A 25,990-nucleotide genomic window follows, 5' to 3' on the forward strand; every position below is an offset into this window, starting at 1 on the left:
GGGGTAGCAGAATGCATTAAGGTAAAAACCGAGTAGCCTTTAGTACTACTTTACATTCTACATAGACATACAAGTCACAGATCAGTGCAGCTTCATAATCACATACATCTTTGAATGTATTTCTTCATGCAAGCTGTGTAAGTACCTGAATTTGACCTGTTGTAAGCCTCTTGCACTTCCTGTACAACAGAATTGGTGTGCAAGAGGGAATACCTGCACAGGTGGCCAGCAGTCTATGTGCTGACCAGAAGCATGCTGATAAGAGGAGGGAGCAGAGTGACAGAGAGATGAGTTCTTTACTAATGCTGCTTTTCATTTCACTGTCCAGTCACAGGCTGGGATGGGTCCCCGATGACCTGGGCTCAGAGAAGGTTGGTTGAATGATGCTGTCCCTCAGACTGAAGACATCTAGTGACCGAAAAAAACAACAGTGTGTGGGGAATCTTTAGATTGAAGGGGAATGCTGCAGCAATAGCTATATCTTTATTTTATCTTTTAATGCGTTATTTATTTTATTTTGTTTTCCTTTGGAGTTCTGTTTGAATATTTCTGTCTTTTATCTGCTTTTCCCTCTATCTCAAGCTCAATCATTGCATGCAGACACACTGACTTCCTTACTGTGCATCTATTATGTTGTACGCTTTCTCTTAACATGCTCTTTCATTTCCTCTTCTTTTTTTTTAATCTCTGTTTTCCTTTTCCTCATGATCTCCTCCTGACCGTGGCAGCCGTCACTGCGTCACATGGCCTATCACTGTTCGCCAACCAGCATCGCTTTCTCTAATGGCTTACCTCCTGGAGGGCTCAGCTGCTTATTTTGTCACTTGACAGTGATATCCTGACAAATGATTGTACCCTAAACAGTGCTTTATCCTGTCTGCCCTCCCGTTCCCTTCACAGCTGAGGAGGAGTACAAAGTGGTACATTACTACAGAGGACACTTTGGGGGGATGGGGGGGGGGGTGTAACAAAGCCGCAGGGCAGACACCACTCAGTCCACATAAATTCTGTGTGTCAGCCCACAACAGGACTTCGGAGCTGAGTGCGTTTCTGGCAGATCAGCATGTATTCTGTACTTGCATGGTCTTTAGGATGTGAACCTATTGCAGAGTGACATTTGACATACAATTTAATGAGCTATTTGGGTATTTACACAAAGTCACTTCTCTTCCTTAAAGGTGTTTGCAGTGCGGTCTGGAGGAGCCACAGGAGTTGTAGTAAAGGGCCCAGAAGATCGAATCCCCATTTCTTTCAGGTAACATAATTCTTCTTAAAGCGGACCTTTACACTCAAAAATCTAATTCTATCAATGCATCCCTCTGTGTATGATGATTAATAATAACATAGACATGTCAGGAGTAAAATGCTGTGATTGTGAAATACTTACACTTGCACTAAATTCACTTCCTGCTTTGAAAGGGCAAAATCACTTCAGTTTACCTAAGCAATGCACACTGGGATTGTCTTGTCATCAGCAGAGCATTGATGGGAAATCTCATCTGTGATCTCATGATATCTCAGGGAAAGGCATTTTCCTCCCCTGAGATGATGTGCATGGTCACATGTCTAGTCACATGTGTCAGAGTACCAGGAAGTAAAAGGAGATCTAGTAATCTGCCTTTAGTAAACATGGCCACTGTCAGAAGAATGGAAAAGAGAAATAAGATATACAAAGCCGGCAATTATCTAGAAGTATGAGTTTGTAGATTGTCATTACTAAACATTTCTAAAGGTGTGTTGGTTGTTATTTTAAAGTTATGGGTAAAGGTCTGCTTTAACCAAATTCTAATTTTGTTCAGTGCTTTTGTCATTAATTCTTAATAAATATAAAGAGATGGCGAATAAATGATGACTTTCTACTTATCATAGCAGCAGTTCTGCCAGCCTCGGAGACAAAAGTTGTTTTTTTTTTATAGCATATATGTAGAAATCTAAAAAAAGATTTGTTTATTCTGGAGTTTCTTATTATGATGGCAGCATGGAGGAGTCCCTAGTGGAGGCAAACCTTAGGTGTTCTTTATTGTAGTTGCCGCCACACAGAGTATGATTGTTCATTTCTGAAGGATGACATCCTTAGAAGACACATTACATACCTCCAATACAGAGAACGTCAGCTGATTGTCCCCTCCAGATGGTGTGACATGTCACAGGTATCCGGCAGACAATAATCACACATCATGTAGGAACTTTATCCCTGTTGGTAGAATGATCTCCCATGGTTCCCCTCTGTGGTATTCTGTGCCCCATACATTAGTGAGATTGTTGAATTGTATACAATACGGTCTGTGCATGCCTACTGCCAGCTTACTGTATTATTATTTTCTAGAATGGAAGACAAAGGAGAAGTGAAATGTATCAAGTTTTCATTGGGAAACAAAATTCTTGCTGTGCAAAGAACTGCTAAAACTGTGGTGAGTCGTTTGTTGATCTCTATAGAACAGTGCTGGGCAGTTCCACTTAGTGATATTAAAGGTAAAAGTTTTTTAAACTATTTAAAATGCTGAATATATCACTTACAATGGATGCTACTTCTTGATGTTTAAAAGTTTTAGTTTCTGCAGAATGAGCTGGTCCCCTGAGCACTGGCCTTGATATCCTGTTTTAGGGTGGCTCCTTTCTCTTGCCGGGTCCTACAAAGCCACCATTGTGTGTGCTAGAAAGGTGTGTGTGTGTGTGTGTCTCCACAACCTCACAGGTACAGCAGGGCGAGACTCTCCCCTCCTCAATGCTCCCTCCTTCCTTCACCCTTCTCCAAGCTAGTAGATTGACAGCTGCTGGAGTCTACTCTGTCCCTTGTGATCTGGACAGGAAGTTCAGGGAAGCTGAGCTGAGAGAGTTGGAGGAGCAGCTGTATGGGCTAAAATGCAAAGAAATAGTTTGCTGGGCAATGCATATTTATTTGATGTGGGTTCATTATTGCAAGTAAAGTTTGGGAGTCTATTGCAATTTTATGATAAAAATAAAAGGATATGACTGATTTTTTTTTTTGCTGTAGTGGAAATGGTTAGAATTCTGCATTGTCATCACACTAATATGTGGGAAAACATTTTTGACCGGGCTTACCCTTCATGTAATGCTTCTGGCCACCTACGTTTGTACCTTGGTACAGTTTTAGTGCAGATATCCTATCGCACACCTAAGCAGTATGTCCCCTGTTGTCTCTCGGTAGGTGCTGTAGTGACAAGTGGATGGCGCAGCCGAAAATAAATTGCCAGCCAAATGATTTTTGATGTTTGTTGATCATGAAATGATAAGAAGAAAAAAAAGCAATGTTTCAGGTCATTTCATCATGTAATGTGACAACCATAGTACAGTGGTACTTGGTACAGTTTAGGTCAGGGGTGGGCAATTCCAGCCCTCCAGTTGTTGCGGAACTACAAGTGCCATGAGGCATTTCAATACTGACAGTTACAGGCATGATTCTCAGAGGTTGAAGCATGTTGGGATTTGTAGTTAAGGCACAGCTGGAGGGCCGGAGTTGCCCACGCCTGGTTTAGAGCATATTGTGGAACTGTAACCCTAGGGATGTTTGCAGATCCCAGCAAACATACAAAACCATTGTTTGTTTGTTTTTTCATCTATACAGCGCTGTTCTATCACTTTCATCACGCGCTATTTTTGGTTTCCATTTCCTAGGATTTTCTCAACCTAATTCAAGATTATTCTCAGCTAGAGTATTCCCAAGAATGTAAGGTAAGGGCTTTGTGTTATGCTTTACTGGCCAATATGATTTAAAGGAGAACTCCAGGCAAACCTCTTTTATTAAAATCTGCTGTGTAAAAACGTGTACACCACTTGCAGAATTGCTGCTCCTTTTTTTTTTTTTAAATGTACACTTTCATTCATGTCACTATACTTGTGGCCTGCTGCGCCTCTTATTCAGGGAATCAATGGTATCATTTATCTTGCCTCCTCTCTCCTTTCCCATTCAAAGAACGCCTTGTATTCTGTGAAACATTCACTATTAGTCTATGCATGGAACTGTATTCTATGCGGATAAAAAGTAATTTGTTAAACAATTTAGGACTTTGTTCTAACAGTATACATTTCAGAATTTTTTTTATTGGCTATATATAATGATTAATTGACTGCAGGGGCTCATTCTGGTCTAGGGGCTGAAATAAAGAAAATATAATCACCTGATCCTCAGGCCTGTGGCAGTCGCACGCTCAATGCCCTGGTGGTGGAATGTCCCTCAGCGTCCTCATGTCTAATGCAGCTGCGTTCGACTGGATGACGTCACGGCTGTGGGCACTGGTCTAGCAGGCAAGTGGGACAGAGGATTAGGTGACTATATATTCTTTATTTTCATCCCTAGAACCAAAATGAGCACTTAACCCTTGCAGTGCTCGGGTAGCCCCACACACATTTCCTGGAGTTCTTCTTTAAATATTCTATTTAGTTTAATGTTTGTGTAGTTTTCAATGAGTGTGTGTCATCCATTTACTTTCCATCTGTTGACTTGTAAATACTTTTGAAAGATCCTTAAAAATAAGTTGTTGTTTGTTTTGAAACTAGAAGAAATGTTGCCATGGCTGTATAGGTTAATCAAATATCCTTTTAAACATCTTGCAGAAAATAAAGATTTTTCTTTTGTAGACAAAAAATGCCAAGATTTTGGGGTTTTGCTGGACCAGCGCCACAGAGATCGTCTTCATAACTGACCAAGGAATTGAATTTTATCAGGTATCCTGTTGGATAAACAAATGACAGCTGTACTCCTCTATTGTCTGTCTATACAAATAAAGTTGTGGCTTGTGTACAGGTCCTTTAATGGGAAGTTTGATGCGTTTGCAGGTGCAGGCTGAAAAGCGGAACTTGAAGTTACTGAAGAGTCAGAGTATCACTGTGAACTGGTACATGTACTGTCCGGAGAGCAGTGTCATCCTGCTGTCTACTGCCAGCCTATGTAATGTGCTGCAGCCATTCCACTTCAAGGTAAGGCAGCACTGCAGTAGCTAAAGCAGAAACTCCAGTGGTGGGTTTGGCCCCTGAGATCATTGCTATTCTTTTATGGAGTAACCACATTTAGGAATGTCAGAAGCACTTGATACATTCTGTCTTTGCCCAATTACGTAAGTGAATGTCACTTTGCCCAATTATAGTAAGAAACACTTCCCAATCCATCTGATGCTCACCTAAGATGTGCTTCCCCACCATGCTATTGCTCCATCAGAGCCTTCAGTAAATACCTGGTCCTTCTGGTTATGGAGGAGCGTGTGATCTCCTCCCATGATGCAGTTCTAGAGTCTGAAGGCCAATCTCCAGGCCCGAACACTGTTGCTTTAACACCAGGTGGAAATATTAACCCTGCGCTCACACAGGGTTAGGCTGTAGTGCTGTGGCAGGGAAGGTAAGTGTTGGCGTGTGGGGTTTTTTTTTCTTACAAGAGAACCTGTCACCTGAATGGGCAAAGTGGATGAGTCTATATAACTGAGAATAAGATTGACACAGCAATATTTTTTCCATTTCATGCACTAGTTTCCTTTTTTTAAATAAAAAAAAAACACAGAAGGGAATTAATCAAAACTGGAACATGGCAACCAATCAGCCTCGTTCTTTAATTTTCAAATCTTAACTGAACAGACTGAAGAGAGAAGCTGATTGGTTGCCATGCTCCAGATTTTGTCTGCTCCAGTTTTGATGAATGCCCCACAGGATATCCTGGGATGTAGGGCTGGTTTATTTATAAAGAATAGAAATCTCAGCCATGGGCATTGCTTTAAAGGAAAATGATTTTGAGTAATGGCAAACCACATTTGACCTTTATTGCTCCCATATCTTAAATGGCTGATGTGGTCAGTAACAGCCACTGAGACATGTGCCAAGTTGCACATGATAGGCAATAGGCAGTAAATATAATATTCCAGTTTCTGTATAGAAGAAGATTAAGGGGGTGAGTTATAAACCGTTCCCTCGGGAAGAGCTATGCCAACGACTTTCACTACACATTATGGGTACTAGTTGGCGCTCAGAAACATAGTAAATGATGTTCATTGTGCCAGGGTTTTATTTAGAGAAAAGGCATTCTTCATAATAAGTACATTTTTGTATTACAATCACGCTATTGCTCCTGATTCATGTGTGCACAGAAAAGCCCCTTCTATTAAAGCAGAACCCACGGGCAAAATGTTCTCAACTCTTGCAGTGGGGCAACCCCGCACTGCAAGGGTTAAGTGTTCGTTTTTGTCTAGGTGCGGTAAAAAAAAAAATGATACTCGCGCGATCCTCCGAGCCGGCTTGTTCTTAAACCAGTCCCTGGAGCCTCTTTCTCTCCCTCTTTCTCTCCCTCTGCTGCAGCAGTCTAAGGATCCTTGAGTCATCACCTTCTATACACAGTGTATAGGGCGTGAGGACGCCGAGGCACATACCATCGCTGCCGCAGAGAAGGAGACAGGTGTCAGGGCTTGAAGTAGCAGCCAGCTGACTCTGTGACTTGGGTGAATATAACTTTTTTGTTTGTTTTTTTTCAGCACCTAGACATAAACAAGCACTTAACGCTTGCAGTGCAGGGTAGCCCCTCTGCAAGGGTTAGAAACATTTTTGCCAACAGTTCTGCCTTAATTCCAGACTCGTTTTCTTAGCACCTTATCCAGTTTTAATATTCTCCTTCCCAACAGAGTGGAACAATGTCAAAGATGGCAAAGTTTGAAATCGAGTTACCAGTATCCAACATAAAGCCAGCAAAGATTTCTGAAAGAGACATCGCAATGGCGACAATGTAAGCACTGCAGAAATGGGGAAGGGGGATTAGAACGTGTACAAGTGTTAGCCATCAGTCACATGATCCTTGGTTTTGGATCCTTCTAATTAGGTTTGTCTTAGTCTTGGACTTGTTCGTTCCCATGTACATTTCATGAGTACAGCTAGTACTGCATCTCTTGAGAATACCACCTATAGATTTTAGACTGTTATCAAAGGATTATTTGTATAGTTAATGTTATTTATAAACTATTGTGGCTTGTATTTAAAAGGATAAGGTCACTTTAAAACAAAGTGCCCTCATCCTTTTGGCCTTTTGAGCTGACCCTAACCATTTTCCTGATGGGCCCGGCCTACAATGTTTACATCCTGCAGCGGACGTCTCTCTCGCCTGGCCGTGCCTGCGCAGTACATCCTCATTGATGTTTATAGGGCTCATCTACCACCACCTCCTAGCCGGGAGGCGGCCTAATAGAAGTCATTGGGAATGTACTGCGCAGGTGCAGCCAGGACAGGGAGACTTTCCCTGTAGGTTGAAGCCGGATCCATTGGAACTAGGGAAGTATGCACGTTTGCAGGGGGAGGAAGGGGTCAGGTAGGTCAGCTTGAGAGCCAAAAGGATAAGTGCACTTTATCTTAACGTGCACTTTATCCTTTAATATAAAAGTGACTTTTACACTCCATCTTAAACTTCTCTATCTTCATTTCAAATGTTAATATTTCCATTGTCCTGTCTTCCTTTTTCTTGTTAGATATGGGCAGCTTTATGTTCTATTCCTGAGACATCATGCAAAAGCTTCCAGCAGCCCAGGAGCTGAGGTTGTCCTTTATCACTTACCACGGTATGGAATTCAGAATTAAAAAGGAGTTTGATTTATGTGTTGGGTTACACTTATTAGTGTTGCTCAAATTCCCAAAATATCAATGGAAAGATTGCAAGTGATCAAGCTGTTTGACCCCCTTCCCCGAGCAAAGCCTGTCTGTCTCTGCATTTTGAGGAATGGCTGCTTGTCCATGTTTGCTGTATCCATAGGATGTTTGTTGGGTTTCTCTGCTATTTTTAATCACACAAGCTCTGTAGTAGTAGAGATTGCTTTAAAATATGATAGGAGGCCTGTTTCAGGCCTAATATATGTAGAGGCAGCATAATGTGGCCGTCAAACAGTGTTAAAGGGAGACTGTACGGTAGAAAATTAAAACAATCGTAGAAAAAAAACTGTATATATATATAATATTTCACACTATAACTGCTACACAAACTGTAATTTAGTTTTATAAAAAATGACCTTTCCATGTAAAACTGTAGCAGCTGTGATTTTCTAAAAATGTCAGAAATATGCAATATGGCTACCTGGAGACGTTCTGTATACATTTAGTGTACAGAACGCCCTCAGAAATGTCGTATTCTGCTTCTGTGATTGACTGACCGATTTTGAGAGATGTCTGCTTTAACCAGTTGACATCCGCGGTGTTAAACCCCCTTCCCATCCAGGCCATTTTTCAGTATTCAGCGCTGCGGTACTTTGACTGACATTTATTCCGTCATGCAGCGCTGTACTGAAATGAATTTTATACCCTTTTTTGGGGACAGATAGAGCTTTCTTTTGGTGGTATTTATTCACCACTGGGGGTTTTATTTTTTTACTATATTAAGGAAAAATTACCGAAATTTAAAAAAAAAAAACAGTTTCCCCTATATTAAATGATAAAACATTTATTATTACCCAATTTTTTGGTAAAATATAAAAGATGGGGTCACGTCGGGTAAAAAGACACTAAACATGTCAAGCCTTAAAATTGCGTGCGCGCGCGAAACCTCAAAAAACGATAATACCCAAAATTGGCCATAGGCGACGCTTTAAAAGCTGTTACCGCTCATCAGTTTAGTGTTATCAGTGATTGATGGCCCTAAAATGATTGCTCTCACTGCGACGTTCGCGGCGATATGTAACACGTGTAGCGCAATTGTAATTTTTGCGCGCTGGGGCACCGGACGCGTATTTACGTTTATAGGCGCGTAAACGTGAGGGTGGGGGAGTTAAACATTTTGGGGGGTTTTTTCCCCTTTTTTTATATCTGACTTTTATTTTATTTTACTTTTTTATATGTGACTTTTATTTATTTTTATTTATATTAATTTTTTTGCACTTATTGTTATTGCTATTATATAGGGGGATAACAATCCCCCTATATAATAGCAAAGGCACACTGACAGGTCCTCTTTATGGAGACATTAGGGGTCTCTAGGACCCCTAAAGTCACCTGTGGACCCCAAAAGAAGCTGATGAAGCAGTGATCTGCTTCATCAGCTTCTTCTCTCTGGCTATAGCAGCCAGATGACTGACAGGTGAATGCGGAAGTGATGTAATACAATTAAAGTACAGTACAATACAGTTCAGTACAATTAAAGAGATGCCAACACTGCAACTCTCCTCTTCACGACACGGAAAGTGCACCAGCTGATTATAATGAACACAGACCCTCCAGTTCAGGAATCAGTCTGGAAAGGGCATGGCGACGCAGACAGCTGTTTTCTACAGAACAAAAAGTTCTGAATCTGCAGCACATTCTATTAAAATCCTTCCAGTGTAAATAGATCTCCTAGAAAGGATTGTTTTGTTTGTTTTTTTCTCAACAAAAGTGGAGTTACTCTTTAAGAAATTTCTTGCGAGAACACAGTACAATTTCTTAAGGCCATTGGCCCAAGGAATCATAATTACGAAACAAAGCTTTCTGTCTTCTTGCCAATACTTGCAAAAGAACACCTTCAAAGATACGGAGACTGCAGCCGCCATTTTTGAAGTCATAATAGGTCACTGCCTAAAACACAGATGCAAAAGGCCAAATGGTTCAATACGCATGATTCATTAGCAAAGTGCGTGCTTCTCTGTTTGCTATTGATAGAAAACAATCTGTGCCTGTACCATCTGTCAGCTTTGGTTAAAGAAAGATTTGTTTCTATATTTTTCTAGTTGGGTAAATATGAAATGTTTACACTCTGCGGCCAGCAGGTGGCGAACCTGAGGCACAGCGCTAACTTTTGTGGAAGCTGATTTACTGTCTAGTAAACAACCTGAACATCTTAATTTGTAAATAGACAAAAGCCGGCGATACACGTTTTATATTTTCTTCGTTCAACCTGCAGGCTGAACAAAGAATATGTAACGGATTCCTCCACTTACGAGCATTGATGGAGGAATCCCCCGCTGTTTGCATTGTTTTCTAACAGCAGTCGCCGGCTGCTGTCAGCTGTACAGCTGGCTCTGCCTCTAGATAGGCAGAGCCAGCTGTAACTCACGCAGCTGGGCGGATCGAGACATTATTGTCGGGATCCGCTTCAGCTGCGGCGTCTCCGTATACCGCGAGCTATACTGCGGCGTCTCCGTATACCATGAGCTACAGCTCGTGGTATACTGAGCCTAGGGTGACGGGAGGGCGCTAGTTTGTGTCCTCCCGTTACCCTAAGGAGAACTATGGGGAAAAGCCTTAACCCCCGTAGTTCTCTAAGTTGCAGCAAATCAAATTACACTCAACTGAATGCAGAGGAGATCAGATCTGTATAACTGTATAAAATAATCTGTAGATTAGTTAGACAGAGATAGAAAAAAGGCATGCAGGCTTTCTGGGCTTTATTTTTAGAAAGCCCAGCATGCTCAACAACTATGTTTTTTATGGGTGCCCCTAGCTTTAATGCTAGGTACAAGTTTTAAACAGACAATGGATTTAAAAAAAAGCTAACCGTTTATCTGTTTACATCTGACAGTCATGTGTATAAGCCCCATCTTCCTACAGCTTATCGGAATGTTCTCCTTCATAGTAATTGTATTCTTTCTTTCTTCAGGGAAGGCCAGTGTAAAAAGATGCACATTCTGAAACTAAACAGAACAGGGAAGTTTGCACTCAACGTTGTAGATAATTTAGTAGTAGTCCATCACCAGGATACTGAGGTAAGAAGGCATTTCATGAGTTTAGCTATAACTTGTAAAACGATGCATTTCTGAGCACTCATTCCTTCTCCGTTCAGACATCTGTGATCTTCGACATTCGCCTGCGAGGAGAGTATGATGGCGCACTAATCTTACACCAGCCAGTGCTTCCTGCCCGCTCTATACATCCATTCCACATCCCCATGACAGGTATGTATTCCTATGGTCGGAGCCAGTGTGTGTTTCCCTCTATTTCTGTCCTACTGTTCATTTAAAGTAATCTTTTATTATGATGGTGACATTTTGATATTTTATTTTGTTAAACCAATATAAAGTTCAAAAGTTAGAAACCAACAAGGTACGGGAAAATCTAGTCCCTATTTCCTTTATCGATTTGTTTGAAATGTGTTCTTTCATTCGCAGGTCCCTCGGCTGTGGCTGGACAGCTTCCAGTTCTATGCAAACTCTGTATCCTTTCTATAATGATTATCAGGCTGAGCCTGTGCGTCATCTGTAAAGTCTGGATGAGGATCCCTTGAAATATGCTTTGCTAAAAAGGTCTTCAACATATATTTAAGGGTGTATTTTTTATCCTAGAACAGGGCTAGGCAACATTGGAAAGGTACAGATAAGCAGACTATGACTTACACTGCTTCCAATCATTTTAGGCTGGAAGAAGGGAAAATAAACTTCTACGTTTTATATGTAAACGGCATTGGAGAGCAGCCCTGAAGTTTGCACCCATCTGAGCGCTTTCTCCAGGGAGACACAGCTCAGACTAGCAAGTTTACAGCCTTGGAATCTTAATAAATAGCAGTAGGTTCCAATGTCAGCCGAGCAGTTTCAAGCAGCAGTGGTGTCAGCAGTGCTGTAAAATGGCTAATCTATTTGGGTCAGGTGAAGTGGGAGATATACAGGATTTATAAAACCCATATCATACAAGGGCTAGTAGTGGATTAGTAGTCAGTGTGTACTGTTTAGCAGCCAGGAAACAAGGCTTGGTAATTTGGTACTCGGGATATATAAACCTGATACCAGGCAAGGGCTGTTTATATGTGAACAGTCAGTGTGAGCTGTTTGTCAGGCAGGAGGCTTCAACCTTAATAAATCTGTTGTCTGGGAATGCAGTAAGGCAGCATTGCCGTGCATGTCCTCCCTCCCTTCTGCTCTCGCTTCCTAAACTCCAGATATTTTCTATGAATGTAAAAAGAGGCTTCAGTATCATTTCTTGCCATCGCTATGGCCACTTCTCTGTGCTATGTAGTAGGGATGCACCGATGCCGCTTTTACGGCTAAGAGTACCAATATTTGTGTTCCGGTAGTCGCCAATACCGATACCGGAAGTCACATTAAGGAAGCTGGGTGGCGTGTAACGACTCACCTCCCATCTTCCTGATTAGCCGGGAAGCCAGGCGGCGTGTAACGACTCGCCTCCCAGCTTCCTAATAAAGCGCGGAAAGCCAGGCGGCGTGTAACGACTCGCCGCCCGGCTTCCTGATTAGCTGGGAAGCCGGCTCCATGCACCCGATGACGAAGCATGGAGCCAGCTTTTCGGCCAATCGGGAAGCGGGGCGGCGAGTCATTACACGCGGTCCGGCTTCCTGATACCAGAAGTTCCGGTATCGAGAATAGTACAAGTACTCGCCCAAATACTCTATCGGTGCATCCGTACTTTGTAGCTTGTCTGTAAGGAACCTGCAGTGTTGTCACTTTGTTCCAAATAGTGTGTATTGTTCTTTAACTAACAGATTCTTCTTCTTGGATTGTCTTTCAGCCAGATATCATAATCAGTGCTAGTGAAGGTAAGTGCCCAGGCTGTTGTATCTTTTGCTCAGCACTCCAGCTGTGGTATAGCTACAAATACCATTATGCCTCTGCTTCTGGGTGTCATGTCTGTGGCTGTCAGTCTTGCAATGCCTCATGATACTTGTAGTTTCACCCCAGCTGGAGTGTCAGGATTGCCTACCTTTGCCTTAAAACAAAATATAAGCAACCCATTGTCACATCTCTCCCCTCATACATTAAAGACTCTGGCCATCTCATTGAATTACTGTCATCTTACAAATGGGACCCGTCCTACTGCTGGATGTCCCTAGACGTGACTTCTCTATATACATCCATTCCCCACTCTGTAGGTCTCAATGCCCTGCAACATTTTCTCACTACATCCTCTATCCATCATAGTCAAGCACAGTTCATCCTGAACTGCACTGAGTTTGCCCTGAAACATAATTATTTTTCCTTCTTAGGCAAGTTTTACTTGCAGACACAGGGAACAGCCATGGGGGCAAATTTCGCCCCCAGTTACGCCAACCTAACGATGGGACACTGGGAGGCCCGTCACATTTGGAGTAACAACCCCTTTGCCAACCGGCTAGTGTTCTACGGCAGATACATCGATGACATCTTGATTATTTGGGACGGTCCCACCGAGTGCGTGCCCGAGTTCCTAGCTCATTGTAACCAAAACCAGTTTGGCCTTTCGTTCACTTTTGAATCCAACAGGAGCAAACTGGTGTTTCTTGATCTCGAGTTGTCCTCTAACGGGCTTGACATTGTTACCAACAATTATGTCAAGCCCACTGGAGGTAACTCATACCTTCACTATAAGAGCTGCCACCACCCAAGGTGGAAGAAAAATATACCCAAGAGTCAATTTTGTAGACTTAGGAGAAATTGTACCCAAACCAGCGATTTATGTGACATCTAGTCAATTACTCCTCAACAAATTCAGAAAAAAAGATTACCCTGAGGAACTCATCACGGAGGCCTTTTCAGGCCAAACCAAAGTTGATCAGACCCCAGATATAACCCATCATCAAACCACCAAAGATAATAATAATAATAATATCCGCTTTATCACCACTTTCAACAATAGCTTTACTGCAATCCAAAAAGTCATACAAAAACATTGGCATATCTTACAAAAAGATCCAAAATTGGGTCCACACCTACCGCCCAAGCCGTCAATCAACTTTAGAAAGTCCCGGTGTGTAAAAAATATGGTGGGCCCCAGTCGTTCCTTCCAAGGCCCAGAAATTCGCCCTAAACATTTTCTCTTTGATAACAGAACAGGAGTATTCCAGTGTAAAAAATCCAGATGTTTGACCTGCCAATTTATTAAGCACGGCCAATCCACCTTTCAAGACCATCTCCAGAATTCACACACCATCAAACAGTTCATAACGTGCTCTCACGACCACATGGTTTATGGCCTACAATGTCCTTGCAGTCTCTTATATGTGGGTCGCACGGTAAGACCCTTAAGAGCCAGAATAGGTGACCATCGACGCCTAATAATAAAGGGCGACCTAGAACACAGTGTACCTCGCCACTTCACGCTCAAACACAATAAGAGAATTGAGGACCTAAAAGTGTTCGCCATCGAACACATCTCTAACTCATTATCCTCCTCAGAAAGGTTCCATCTCCTCTGCAAAAGAGAGACCTATTGGATATACAAGCTTAATACCTTGGTTCCAATAGGTCTCAATGAGGAAATTGAAATTAATACCATTTTATAAATTTTATTGGATATACACACTAGGCACACCACCATTTAGATCCTTTCCATCTCTTATTGTTTTTAATCTCACACCACCAGATCCCACTAGATGGGTGAGGTTCCTTTGAATTGCACCTAGTGTTCAATGTTACACCAACATTGGATACTTTTATTCATTTTTATTCAATTATCTATTATTTTTTTAAACAATGTTAGACTTCTATAACAATAAAAGATGATTTTTAGCCTTGACATCCGTTTTTATACATGTTTCCATAACACAACACTAGATGTATTCCTTTTATACCATTGGGCCACGCAAGTGCCGTTTCCTAATTGAGTGGGCAGTTATTAACATACTCCCCTTCTCACAATTCTACCTATTAGGAAGGTTTATGAGATCCTAACTCCGCCCAGTTGTCATTTTTAAGCCCAAGTGATTCTCCCGCAATCTCCACCTATTTTGGCCGATCACTGCTTGACAAAGAGGCTCCGCCTCGAAACGGGGAGCTACCGACCCAGTTTGCATCAGTCCCCAATACTCCTTTGACCTCTTTACAACTTCCGCCGGCATTTGCCACCACACGAACCACCGCTCTGCCTCCCGAGCCTACTGACAGGAAGCCGACATCACACAGCGCTTCAGACCTACAGTGCCCCTGACTACAGCGGCTCAGCCTGGCCAGCTGAGTCCGTGCAAGAGTCTGTTGTCCCTCCGTTCGCAGCGCTCGGCGACAGAGGCAGATCACCCACCAGATTACTGGACCCTCTAGGTCTGTATTCACCTAGACACCCAACCGGACGTCTTCCCGCAGATGACTTCTTAAATGTGAGTCCTCCGGTATTTTTCAACACATTTGTAGTGGAAATGTGTATGTGTTGGGGAGAGTACAAATATTAGTTATGGAAAGAGAAGTTCTAAAAGTACAGTTATTCTTGTGCCTGTCCCCTCTCACTCTGGAGTATTTGTTTTATGTCCTCAGGTTACCTGTGGTACCTCCGTATCAAACTGCAGCCTATTGTGTACTTGCTCACAGACAAAGGCCGACTAATGGATTTTTTGCTTCAACGCAAAGACTGTAAAGCTGTCATTTTATCAGTTTGCTCACAAAGTAAGTGCTGACAACACTATATGATAACAGAAAAATACCCATAGTAACAGCATGAACCCAAACAATGCTATGTTGTCCGTTCCTCAGTGTTATCGGAGATGGAGCGGGAATCCCTGCCAGTCATTGCTACAGTCTTCGACAAACTCAACTGTGAATACAAGAAGTACCTGGAGGCTGAGCACAGCTACACAGTGGTAAGATCTGTTATTGTCTGGCCAAGGACATGGGTTGTTTTTTCTTGAAAAAATATACTTTATATATAAAATATATCAAAACAAATACTTTATTAGGGTACTGTGACACAGCTCAATAATACACTACATAATACAGCCCAGTCATACAAATACATAACAGTCACACAGCGGCATGATGCCTGGCATGTAGCACAAGACAAAGACATTGTGGGTCCACCATGTCATTCATGAAATTCCTTTACTTCAACAAAACAAACTATGTATAACAACTTCAGAAAGCATCAGGTGTGATGGGGGAATAGGTAAGAGGGATAAGGGAGGGGGGAAGCATTTACAGGCCGAAGCTTTAAGGACAACGACACGCAAGGGAGACGGGGGGCGGGGGGAAGAGGATACTGTGTCGTGTGTTCTCTTCCTCTTTAAAGTCCATTAGGTCTCTGAGCAGTCTTTGGATTCTCAATGGACGTCCTTTCCATCGGATGGATGAGGTGCATCCTGGCACACCACAGAACTTCCCTGAAGCAACACATCACCTGCCAGGTGCCATCAACCTCCTGCAAAACTACCACAAAATAGTCTTTTACCCATGTTCAGTGGAGACTGCTGTTTTCTGCATTAATTTCACTACAATCTGGGGTTAGTACCAAGGAAATAATGGGCAAAGATATTTTATAGGTGGCATAAAAATGTGCATCCTCATGTTCTATACACTGTATAGGATGTGATGATTCTGGACTTTAGACCACTGAAGCAGAGGCGGAGCACGGCTGAAGGGAGCAGTCTAAGAGCAAGCCGGGATCACAGTTCGGTGAGTATAACTTTGTTATTTTAGCTTCCTAGATAAATTGTGAACTCTGGGGTTCCCCGAGGCTGGGTGACACCCCGCCGTGACGTCATCGCGCGGTCTTCTTATTGACGCCTGCCGGTGGCCATCTTGGTGACGGACGCCGGCAGAGAGAGGAGGGGACGTTCACCCGGCGGGATGAGGTATGCTCTCGGGTCCCCTCCTCTCTCCTGACGGTTCGTGACCGAGTGCCTGACTTTTCATAGGGGGTGACACCAAAATGACTGTCATTTTGGTGGCACCAGGGTGTGGCCGTAACCCTGGCAGTGTGGGGGTAGCTCCACTGCAAGGGTTGAGATTTGATTTGCCCTGAGTTCTGCTTTAAATAAAACCTTTGATAAGAAAATGATATGGCCTCCTTTCCCTCCATAAATTCTGCTTGCCTGGCTGTAATGCTAATCTAGTAGCTTCAGTTCTTTGAAAAGTATGCAGATCAGAAGTTCTTTACTATTTCTCCCTGTACAGAATAAGACCGGATGGATGAGGTAGAATAGAGATACACTCGATGGATAAAAATGAAATAGGACATTTACATTAGATCTCAGAGAATGTTTGCAGACAATCATTAGATGTAATTGCAGAGTAGTACATGTTCTGAGCTGAACTCTTCTCTTTGTGATTACAGGCAGTTGAGACCAGTCAAGGTAGAAGTAATGCTCTTGTGAAGAGGCCTGTGCGTGGACAAGCTGTCATAGACCAGTCCGACATGTACACACATGTATTGTCTGTATTCACTGACCTGAAGGTGAGTCAGCTTGGTTTCTCATACAAGGGACATAAAAGCAACACAGAATATTATGTAGTATATTAGGGATGCACCGATACCAAGTACAGTACTCGGTACAAGTACAAATACAAGTACCGATACTTTTGAGCTCCAAGACTAGACTAGAGAAAAATTCAAAAGTTAGGAGGCAGCTGTCATTTGTAAGGAGCACATGGAGCTCCTGGGAGTTGTACATCTCTGTTTTAATGTATGATTTTGTTTTTATAAATATAAATAAAGGGATGCACAGATACCAGTTTTGCGAGTACTGGTACTTGCCGAGTACTTACAGACACAAGTACTGATAAATTTTTGTTTATTGTCATGTGACAGTTTTTCTAAAACAATACAGACTAATGATTTCAGGACAGTGGTGGAGCGCCAGAGCTAAGTCCCAGCCGCAACCGCTGCAACTCTGGTAGTTCTAGTGAAAATGCCAAGTATCGGCACTGGTATCGGTGCATCCCTATATAGTATACATGATGTTAGGACGTTGTCCTGCTGATAACGGGAGAATGTTGAATATTTTTTTCCACTGAGCACTTTTTATCTAACCACTACAAAACTCCTCCTGTCATAGCTGAGCAGATGTGACCCAGGAGAGAATGCAGATTTCTCCGCTTTGGGTCTACATGAACTGTGCACTTGCTTACCAGGATGATAAGGTTGATTGATTGAAAGTGTGACCACACCTTTGTCAGTCAGCAGTTTCAGGGCTTTCTCACACCATATCCGGATCGGAACAGTTTTTGTCCGCACCTGAAATGCATCCCAATGTATTCCTATGGTATTTCTGGGCTCTGATCACACCAGTGCAGTCCATTCTGTTGCAGGGAAAAAAATGCTCCATGCACTATTTTTTTCTGGTCTAAACGCACTGGACTGCACCTAAAAAGCCCATTTTAAGCTAAGTAACAACCCAAACGCACTGGAACGTGTCAAAAACGCGTCTAAACGCAATGCACCACGTGCCAGATCTGGTCCATAAAATGGAGCGAGCCTGGCCTCCATGCTGTCAAAGGTTTATTTTTACTGTCATTGGAATGCCCCTTTTAATAAATACATGTCATGCATTGATTTGTTCCCTAGGAGGCACCACATAAGTTCATCATTGCTGTCCTCATGGAGTACATCCGTTCTCTGAACCAGTTTCAGATCCCTGTACAGGTATTTTATGCATGTATTTCTCTAGGACCTTGCTATTGTTTGTTTTTTCACTGTTCATGGTTCTCCCTGTAGAAGAGTTTTGGGTGGTATTGCTGTTTCCTGTTTACTTCCATTTTCTAGAAGCCCCCACGAGGCCTATTTTATAACCTACCTAGGGCTGCAACTACCTATTATAATTTTCATCAATTAGTTGGCTGAATATTTTTTTGATTAATCAGCTAATAGGAAAATTAAAAAAAACATCTTTTATTTAAAATACACAACTGGAGTTTTACTAAGAAAGTTTATTTCGGAATACAACTGCATGCACAATTTTTTATAATCGCACCACAGTGGAATGCAGTACCATGCGTTCCAGTGTGGGCAATCTCACTGCGGGCGGGAAGCATGTTTGGGGTGCCATTGAAATGAATGGCACCGCATTGCACATTCCACAGTAGAATTTTTTTTTTTTTTAGGCCAAAATGTTTTTATTTTAAATAATTGTATGTATTATATTAGACATTTTAATTAGTTTCATGCATTTAAAAAAATCTGAACTAAACTCCAAGTCAATATAATAAAATAACTAATCTTTTATTTAAAATAACACACAAAAATTGGCGCAATTGTCGTTTTCATACATATGTGTACCTGACTGTGTTTCCATTAGTGTGCCTGCAATTTTTTTTTTTTTTTTTACAAGCTCCCTATGTGATAGCGCAATGGAGGCAACAGGTTCTCTTTAAGGTGACATTAGGGGGTCTGTTGGACGACCAGTGCCAACTTTCCACTTCACAGGTGAATGACAGCTGCCTGCTGAGGCAGCTGAATGTAAATACAGCATGCCAGCCTGCTATTCACTATTTCAAATTGCAATAGCAGGCTGGCTACTGCACCCACCCACTGCCTGCTGTCAGTCAGCAGAGGAGGGACCAAAGGAGGAGAAAGTTCTCCTTCAGGTCCTCCTCTGCTGATTGACAGCAGGCTGTGGGCAGGTGCAATAGCCAGCCTGCTATTGCAGTTCATAATAGCAGTTTGGTTATTTCTCCAAGCCACTGGATGGGAGGTTTGGCGCTGGCTTTCTACCGCAGGCAGCAGGGCAATGGGGCAGCAGCGGCACCATAGAGGGGGCGCGGGAGAGCGGGAGAGCAACAGAGAGGCAGCGTGGGCACGGGGGAGCAACAGAGGCACGGGTAATGTAGAAGCACAGGCGCTGATACAGGCGAGAAGGGACACAGACCACTGTGGCTCCCATAGAAGACAAGAGAACAGTGGAACAGAGCAACGGCAGCAGCAACTAATCAATAATGAGAATTGTTGACGATTCTCATTATCGATTAGTTGTTGCAGCCCTAAACCCCAGGTCAGTGCTTCTAAAACACTGATTAAACTGGAAATAAGAGATGCTACTGAAGGCTTGGACCGTTTGACCTCATTCAGCCCCCACTGAGGTGAGGCAGGAGATAGGGCCGCATGTTTAGGAGCATTAAAGCCTGCCACTGAGCTAATCTATCTGCACTGGGAGGGTTAGAATATATTCACAGGATAAAACAAGCGGGTATCCCCGTGAGGTAGGGCTGTATTTTTATATAACCATTTCAGAGAGAAGGTTCACATTTTTGCAAATATCCATTCTTGACTGGTTCTCTTTAAAAACCCATCCAGTCTATTATTAATCAGATAACAGTACATGAGCTCTCACTATATACCCTCTTCTTTCTTTTGCAGCACTACCTGTATGAACTGGTAATAAAGACATTGGTACACCACAACCTCTTCTATATGCTCCACCAGTTTCTCCAGTATCACGTGCTCAGTGACTCCAAACCTCTGGTATGTTCATTCCACACATCTTCTATGATTGACCTTTTACCAAAGTGGAGGAAGTATAGCATGAGGTGGGCCCATAGCAAGCAGTTAGCTTCCTGTTATTTTCCTGTCCACATGTAAAAATGAAATGCACCCTGGGGGTTTTATATGATCCGTATTTCTATTCTAATTTCCTCTTTTTAGGTATAAAGGACGCTTGGGCTTTTTTTTTTTTACATTTGTATTGCAAATTGAGTGTGGTTATAGTTGTTGCCAGGATTTTTCGGTTAGTGGAACTTGCACATATAAAAAAAATGTCGCCAACCTTATTAGACCTATGCTGGCGAGCTTTTGTTCGTGTCACAGCAGTTTATCTATGCATTCAAATCTATGGGAATGCAAAACCAATTTAAAGCAGGCCACCCGCAGGGTAAATGTACCTGTCAATGAATTCTGAATGGTCTGTGATCCATCATATACTGATGTCAAATGTATGCTTTGTTTCCCCATTAACACAAGCCTAAACCCTATCAGGAGTGCTCGTAGGAGGTGACAAAAATGTGATGGGCGGAGTCAGTGAGGTTTTCATTCTTTGTGATTCACACCACCACATGATGGGTGAATCTACAGGGAGTGGTGTGCATTCAAACATTTGTTAGAGGACACATGTTGGCGGATAACTCGCACGAGAAAACCAATTTATTATTGTTTTTGATTACCTGTTGCTATGGACTACGACATTTACATTATGGTTTATTTTTCATTTATTGACTGTATTAAACTTTATGTATGTTGACAAATTACCCTCTTCTGATTTTAAGAGGATTGCAAAAATGTGTTTTTTTTCACTGACTTGGCACTTTTAAATTATAGACATTTTAGAGCTTGGCACTATTCCCTTTTTTATATGGTTTTTGTTTAGCAGCTGTTTAGGGTGAGGATAAGATTTTTATCACAGGGTGGTTGTATAATACCTCACAGTTTAGCAGATGTCCATCATGCCCTTGCGGGTCGGGGACAGATGTCTGTTGGAGGTGAAAGGCGGGAACTAGCTTAGGTAAGATGTAAGTCCTGATCCTCAAAAAACAAAACAAAGGATTCCTTGCAGGATAAGGCGGCTGACAATTCAGAAACTTGCCTCATGGAGCCGACATCCACAAAGAAAACTTCCTTATGGGTGAGAGTAGAGAGAGGAATGTCTCTGGAGGGGCTACATGGGAAACCACTTGTACAAAGGACTGATCAGGTTCTACCCTTTCCTGTCAAGGTGCCTTCTATTGAGTCCGAGTGCTTCTAGGGCTTTTCGGCATCAAGCAACTGTTTCCTAGGTTCTCTCGGTTGGACTGCTTTTGGGTGTCCTGAAGCTTAGACTTCCTGTGTCTCTCAATGGATGAGGAAGTAAATTGGATTTTTGTACTCACTGTAAAATTATTTTCTTGGAGTTAATTGAGGGGCACTGGTCCCAACCCTCTCTATGTTTAACGGGTAATACTTTGCTACATGAGGCATACTGGCAGTAGGAGTATCCTGGGTTGGCCTATAGGTTTTTTGGGAGGTGTTTCTTGCCCATCCTTCTGCAGGCGGCAGTATAACCTGAAGGTATTTCTCAATGGACTCCGCGAACAGAGTTCTATGTTGGGCACAAAAAGCCTATTTTTCCTCTTTTTATGGACAGTATAGTGGTAAATCTGAGCTGTAATAGAATCTTCTTTAGGGAATAGTTCTGGCTTCTCATTATTTACTGTATTTCCAGGCCTGCCTGTTGCTGTCTTTAGAAAGTGTCTATCCCCCTGCACACCAGCTTTCCCTCGACATGTTAAAGGTAATTATTGTTTGTTCTAAAATATTGGGCACTAAATGGATAATATGATGTATAAAATCAAGTATGTATTGGCCATGGCAACGGACCAAGTATTGTGGCTAATGGTTGTGGAATGTAAAGATTATCATTAATCTGTTTTTTATACCGAAATGTAAATGTACCAAAGGGAATATAGTGTAGGTAGTGACATGGGACAAGAACATCTTGAAGGCATAACAAGCCTGGGCAATATGCATCTCAACAGTGTGTGTGCAAGGTTAATACATTTCATACATGATTCCTTTATCTATGCAGAGGCTTTCCACAGCCAACGATGAGATTGTTGAAGTCTTATTATCTAAACATCAAGTTCTGGCAGCTCTGAGGTTTGTGAGAAGCATTGGTGGACATGACAGTGTATCGTCTCGCAAGTTCTTGGATGCTGCAAAGCAGACGTCTAATGACATGCTCTTCTACACAGTCTTCAGATTCTTTGAGCAAAGAAACCAGCGTCTTCGAGGAAACCCCAATTTCACACCAGGTTAGATATTGTAACCTTAGAGTGCATACTCCCAGCAAGATATTTCTATTTCTCATTTTTAGACTGTCTTGGGCAGATAATACATGTGGGAGAAAGCTACTTTCCTTTATTAAATGTATGATGTGGGAATAAATACTTATACTCAAAGTATTATGGGGCAGGGGCTCACTCAAAGTATTATGGGGCAGGGGCTCACTACAAGAGCTCATTCCCAGAAGCGGAAGATGAAGTGGATATTGTCCCCTCTGGTACAATTGATAAACACTACTGTAGTCCCCCCCTCATATTCCTTCTTACCTCAGTAGCATAGCAATGTCCTGCACAGTGCACTTCCATAGACCTGTATGGGGCCCTACTCCAGGATGGTGAGGGTGAGATATTCTAATTTTTATCAAATGTACAGTTGTCTTTCAAGAAAAGTTGCAAATTCTGAGCAAACTACATAAAACGTTTGCAAGACAATCAGTTATATATTTTTTTTCCGTTAACGATCTTAACATGTTTTTAGGAAAAAGTTATGTTATTCTACCCAAATGTATCAATCTTAAATTGACTGTGAGAGGTAGGTTTACTAAAGGCAAATAGGCTGTTCACTTTGCAAGATCATTTTCCCTTAGCTTAGTGAATCCCTGCTGATTTCCATCATCCAATCATGTGTTAAGCAAAAATAATTTTTTAATGTTTGTGAATTTTTACATTCAGTAACCTAAGGAAATATCCCCATGCAAATTGAAGTCTACTTTCCTTCAGTATCGTTGAATTATCCACTAATTCTTATGCTGAACATGTGAACTAGAACTATTGTATACTAATGGATTTTTTTTTTGAAAAAATATATTACAAACTTAAGCCAGTTGGAATCCATTTTGTACTGATCTGACTTTCCAAAGTGAATTCTGATCCTTATTGGTTACTTTAAACTGTTAAGTCCATAAGTGCCCATTTCATGAGGTTGTTACGAAGGAGAGGTATATAAATAAATGAAACCAGGTGATCAAGTTGCCATATTTTAATTAGAAAAACTATACAATTCAATTTTAGTTTCCTTAAAAATGAAAACTGGAAGTAATGTCTGCACTGTGTACATCGCCTACAACGTTTAATAGAAGTGAACTCCTGCTAAACCTTTTTGGAGAGTGTGGTCACTAGAACAGAAATGAGTAGAATGCTCTTCAACTTGGACAGATCGCAATAAAAACACTTTAGCAGCCTGGGTAGTGTTTTCTTTGTGCGGTGTTATACGCTGGGAAATTTAATCCTGCTTCCTCTCTGTAATACTTGCCACTGTGGCAGAAAGTAAAGGAAAGCCCCTCTAGAAGGGGAACAAATAGTACAGAGTCTAACCCTTCACCACACTGTCCAAAACTAAGGTTTAGTTGGTGTTCCACTTTGCAAGACCATTCGTCTATTCTCCAACCTTCCACCGTATTTCTTCTTTGCAGGAGAACACTGTGAGGAACATGTGACCTTCTTCAGACAGCGGTTTGGTGAACAAGCATTGCTGAAGATTAGCTCTGCGTAGCCTGCATATAAAAATTGTACAAATGTATTATATTAAGAATAAAGTCCATGCAGATTCTGCTTATAAAATGGTGTGAGCTCCTTTCTTTCTTCATTCGGCTCATGTATTCTCGAAGTATAAAAGTAATGTATTAGCAAATTGGTTCATAAAATATAATATTTTACTTCATGATAAAACAAGACTCCATCTGAAATTAAGGACCTGGGGAACTTGCATTGGTTTTGCATTTCAAAAACAATTTGGGGGTTGTCCATAAATTAGAGATTGTACAGAACAAAAAAAAAAACATCTTTCCCAATAAAAATGTAACTTCTATGTACATGTGGGAAAACTTCTTTAGCAATGTGGAAGTCATTGCTATAACACTGCTGTCATGGAAGAGTTCCTTTCCTGAGGCTGCCAGCTGTAGTGAGAGGTGGTGCCTAAATGGTCCTGCAGCTCCAGCTGACTCTGTTCCCTCCTCCAGAGCATGGGGGTCTTTATAGTGTACACAGTCACCCTAGTGGGCAAGAAGTCTTTCATTTTCTGTGCCTCTTATTCTTTCTCGTGCTGCCTGAACCTTGGCTTTGTTCACTCGTGGCCCTGGGAAAATACAAATATATATTCTTGTCAGAAATACACATCAACCATTATGGCAGCACAAATGTAATCACTTGAAGACCTTCAATCGTAGGAGATAAACCCTAAGGCCTGGTTCACACCTAGGCGTATTGCATATGTGCGTTTGTCGCACGTTTTTTTACTGCAATTCGCGGTAAAAAAAAATCGTGTTTCCGAGGGCTACTTGGCTGTATCCCAATGGAAACGCGCAACAAAAAACAGCCCAAAGTAGTACATGTACTTTTTCAGGCGTGGGCCGTTTTGTAGCACGTTAGGGACGGGCTGAAATACGGCAAGGTGTGAACCAGACCCATTGAAAACAATGGGATTTATATTTTTGAGCGTAGAACGCGCTACAAAACGTTCAGGTGTGAACGAGGGCTAAAGAAGACGTCAAAGTTTCTAGGGTATATCTTGTACGCCCGAGACAATATTGCAAAAAATGTTTTACTACAATGTATGTTTTGCTTAATGTCAATACTTAATCTCTGAATAATCAGGCCCAAAGCAGAAATGTGAAAAGTGGATAAAGCACTCTTTTAGGAAAAGGTGGGAACCTATGTCAGGTTATCACGGTTTCTTTAGCCATTCAGGACATATTCCCTAATTTCCTGTATGGTCACAGAAGCAGGAAGTCTCTTCAGTGAGGGACGGGCAATAATAAACCATTTTGCTATAGTAGATTGGGAACCTTTTTGTTTTTTTGTTTTTTTAAATTATTGTAGTCTTTGCCTCCATGCAGAAGGTCTTTTCACTTCTTGTGTGCTTACCAGGGCCGAAAGTGAGGTAAATCCCCCCCTAGCTGGGACACAGTGCGATACAAATCTGACATAACCATTTCCCTCTCTACCCAAGTAAAATAAAATAAGTATTTAAGAGGAAAACAGGATTGTTATACTCGCTGTAAAATCATTTTCTTGGAATCCATTAAGGGACACAGGAAGTCATCTTACTCTTTGGGTCAGATTACCGCCTTCAGGAGGATTGGACGCTGGCAACATTTATAGGCCATCCCAGGATAACCCTCCTATTCCCAGCATGCCATAGGTTACAGCAAGCAGTACCAAGAGCATGAACAGAAGGGTGGGACTTGTGCGCCTTAAATGGACCCCAAGGAAAGGTTTTTACAGCAAGTACAAAAATTGCATTTTCTTTTTCATCCATTGGGAGACACAGGAAATCTACTATTGGAAGTCCAACTGAGGGGTTGACAAAAAGCAATCACACGGTAACAAGCCCATTGAAAACAAGAACTTGGGACTGCTTGAAGTTCAAGAGTCATCTGAATGACAAATACCAGTATCCAGCATCGGATGAGGCTAGACCTCCTGCCTGATGAGGAATACAAGCAACAACAAAAGACTGAAAGGGAGACGACTGAAAACCAAGCCGATACTCAATATCAAGAAAGAATTGTCACAAAATCAGAGAGGAGTGACTGAATATGGGAGAGAGCACTGCACCATTGACAGAAAGCAAAATGCTAATTAACCTGAACCAACAAGAGGGGTTGAACAGA

At 41.9% G+C, this 25,990-nt stretch overlaps 1 protein-coding gene across 3 annotated transcripts in view; it reads left to right on the forward strand.

The window, feature by feature from the left end:
* The window catches only part of CUNH18orf8 (chromosome unknown C18orf8 homolog), a 24,595-nt gene extending 427 nt beyond the window's left edge, over positions 1 to 24,168 (forward strand). The window contains exons 2-20 of one of the 3 annotated variants that reach the window (XM_018566747.1): positions 1,179 to 1,255; positions 2,327 to 2,411; positions 3,637 to 3,693; positions 4,600 to 4,686; positions 4,798 to 4,938; positions 6,621 to 6,721; positions 7,455 to 7,544; positions 10,544 to 10,649; positions 10,727 to 10,838; positions 11,052 to 11,096; positions 12,377 to 12,430; positions 15,117 to 15,245; positions 15,333 to 15,439; positions 16,909 to 17,028; positions 18,139 to 18,216; positions 19,927 to 20,031; positions 21,761 to 21,829; positions 22,124 to 22,349; positions 23,792 to 24,168. In XM_018566747.1, the coding sequence (XP_018422249.1) occupies positions 1,179 to 1,255; positions 2,327 to 2,411; positions 3,637 to 3,693; positions 4,600 to 4,686; positions 4,798 to 4,938; positions 6,621 to 6,721; positions 7,455 to 7,544; positions 10,544 to 10,649; positions 10,727 to 10,838; positions 11,052 to 11,096; positions 12,377 to 12,430; positions 15,117 to 15,245; positions 15,333 to 15,439; positions 16,909 to 17,028; positions 18,139 to 18,216; positions 19,927 to 20,031; positions 21,761 to 21,829; positions 22,124 to 22,349; positions 23,792 to 23,871 (1,869 nt within the window). In that variant the 3' untranslated portion in view covers positions 23,872 to 24,168. Of the gene's footprint in view, positions 1 to 1,178; positions 1,256 to 2,326; positions 2,412 to 3,636; positions 3,694 to 4,599; positions 4,691 to 4,797; positions 4,939 to 6,620; positions 6,722 to 7,454; positions 7,545 to 10,543; positions 10,650 to 10,726; positions 10,839 to 11,051; positions 11,097 to 12,376; positions 12,431 to 15,116; positions 15,246 to 15,332; positions 15,440 to 16,908; positions 17,029 to 18,138; positions 18,217 to 19,926; positions 20,032 to 21,760; positions 21,830 to 22,123; positions 22,350 to 23,791 lie in introns of those variants that run through there. The other 2 variants (XM_018566748.1, XM_018566749.1) reach the window with 2 other exon arrangements.
* The last annotated feature ends 1,822 nt before the right edge of the window (positions 24,169 to 25,990 follow it).

Source organism: Nanorana parkeri, unplaced genomic scaffold (genome assembly GCF_000935625.1).
Source record: "Nanorana parkeri isolate BGI_ZX_2015 unplaced genomic scaffold, ASM93562v1 scaffold971, whole genome shotgun sequence".
Taxonomy (NCBI): Eukaryota; Metazoa; Chordata; class Amphibia; order Anura; family Dicroglossidae; genus Nanorana; species Nanorana parkeri.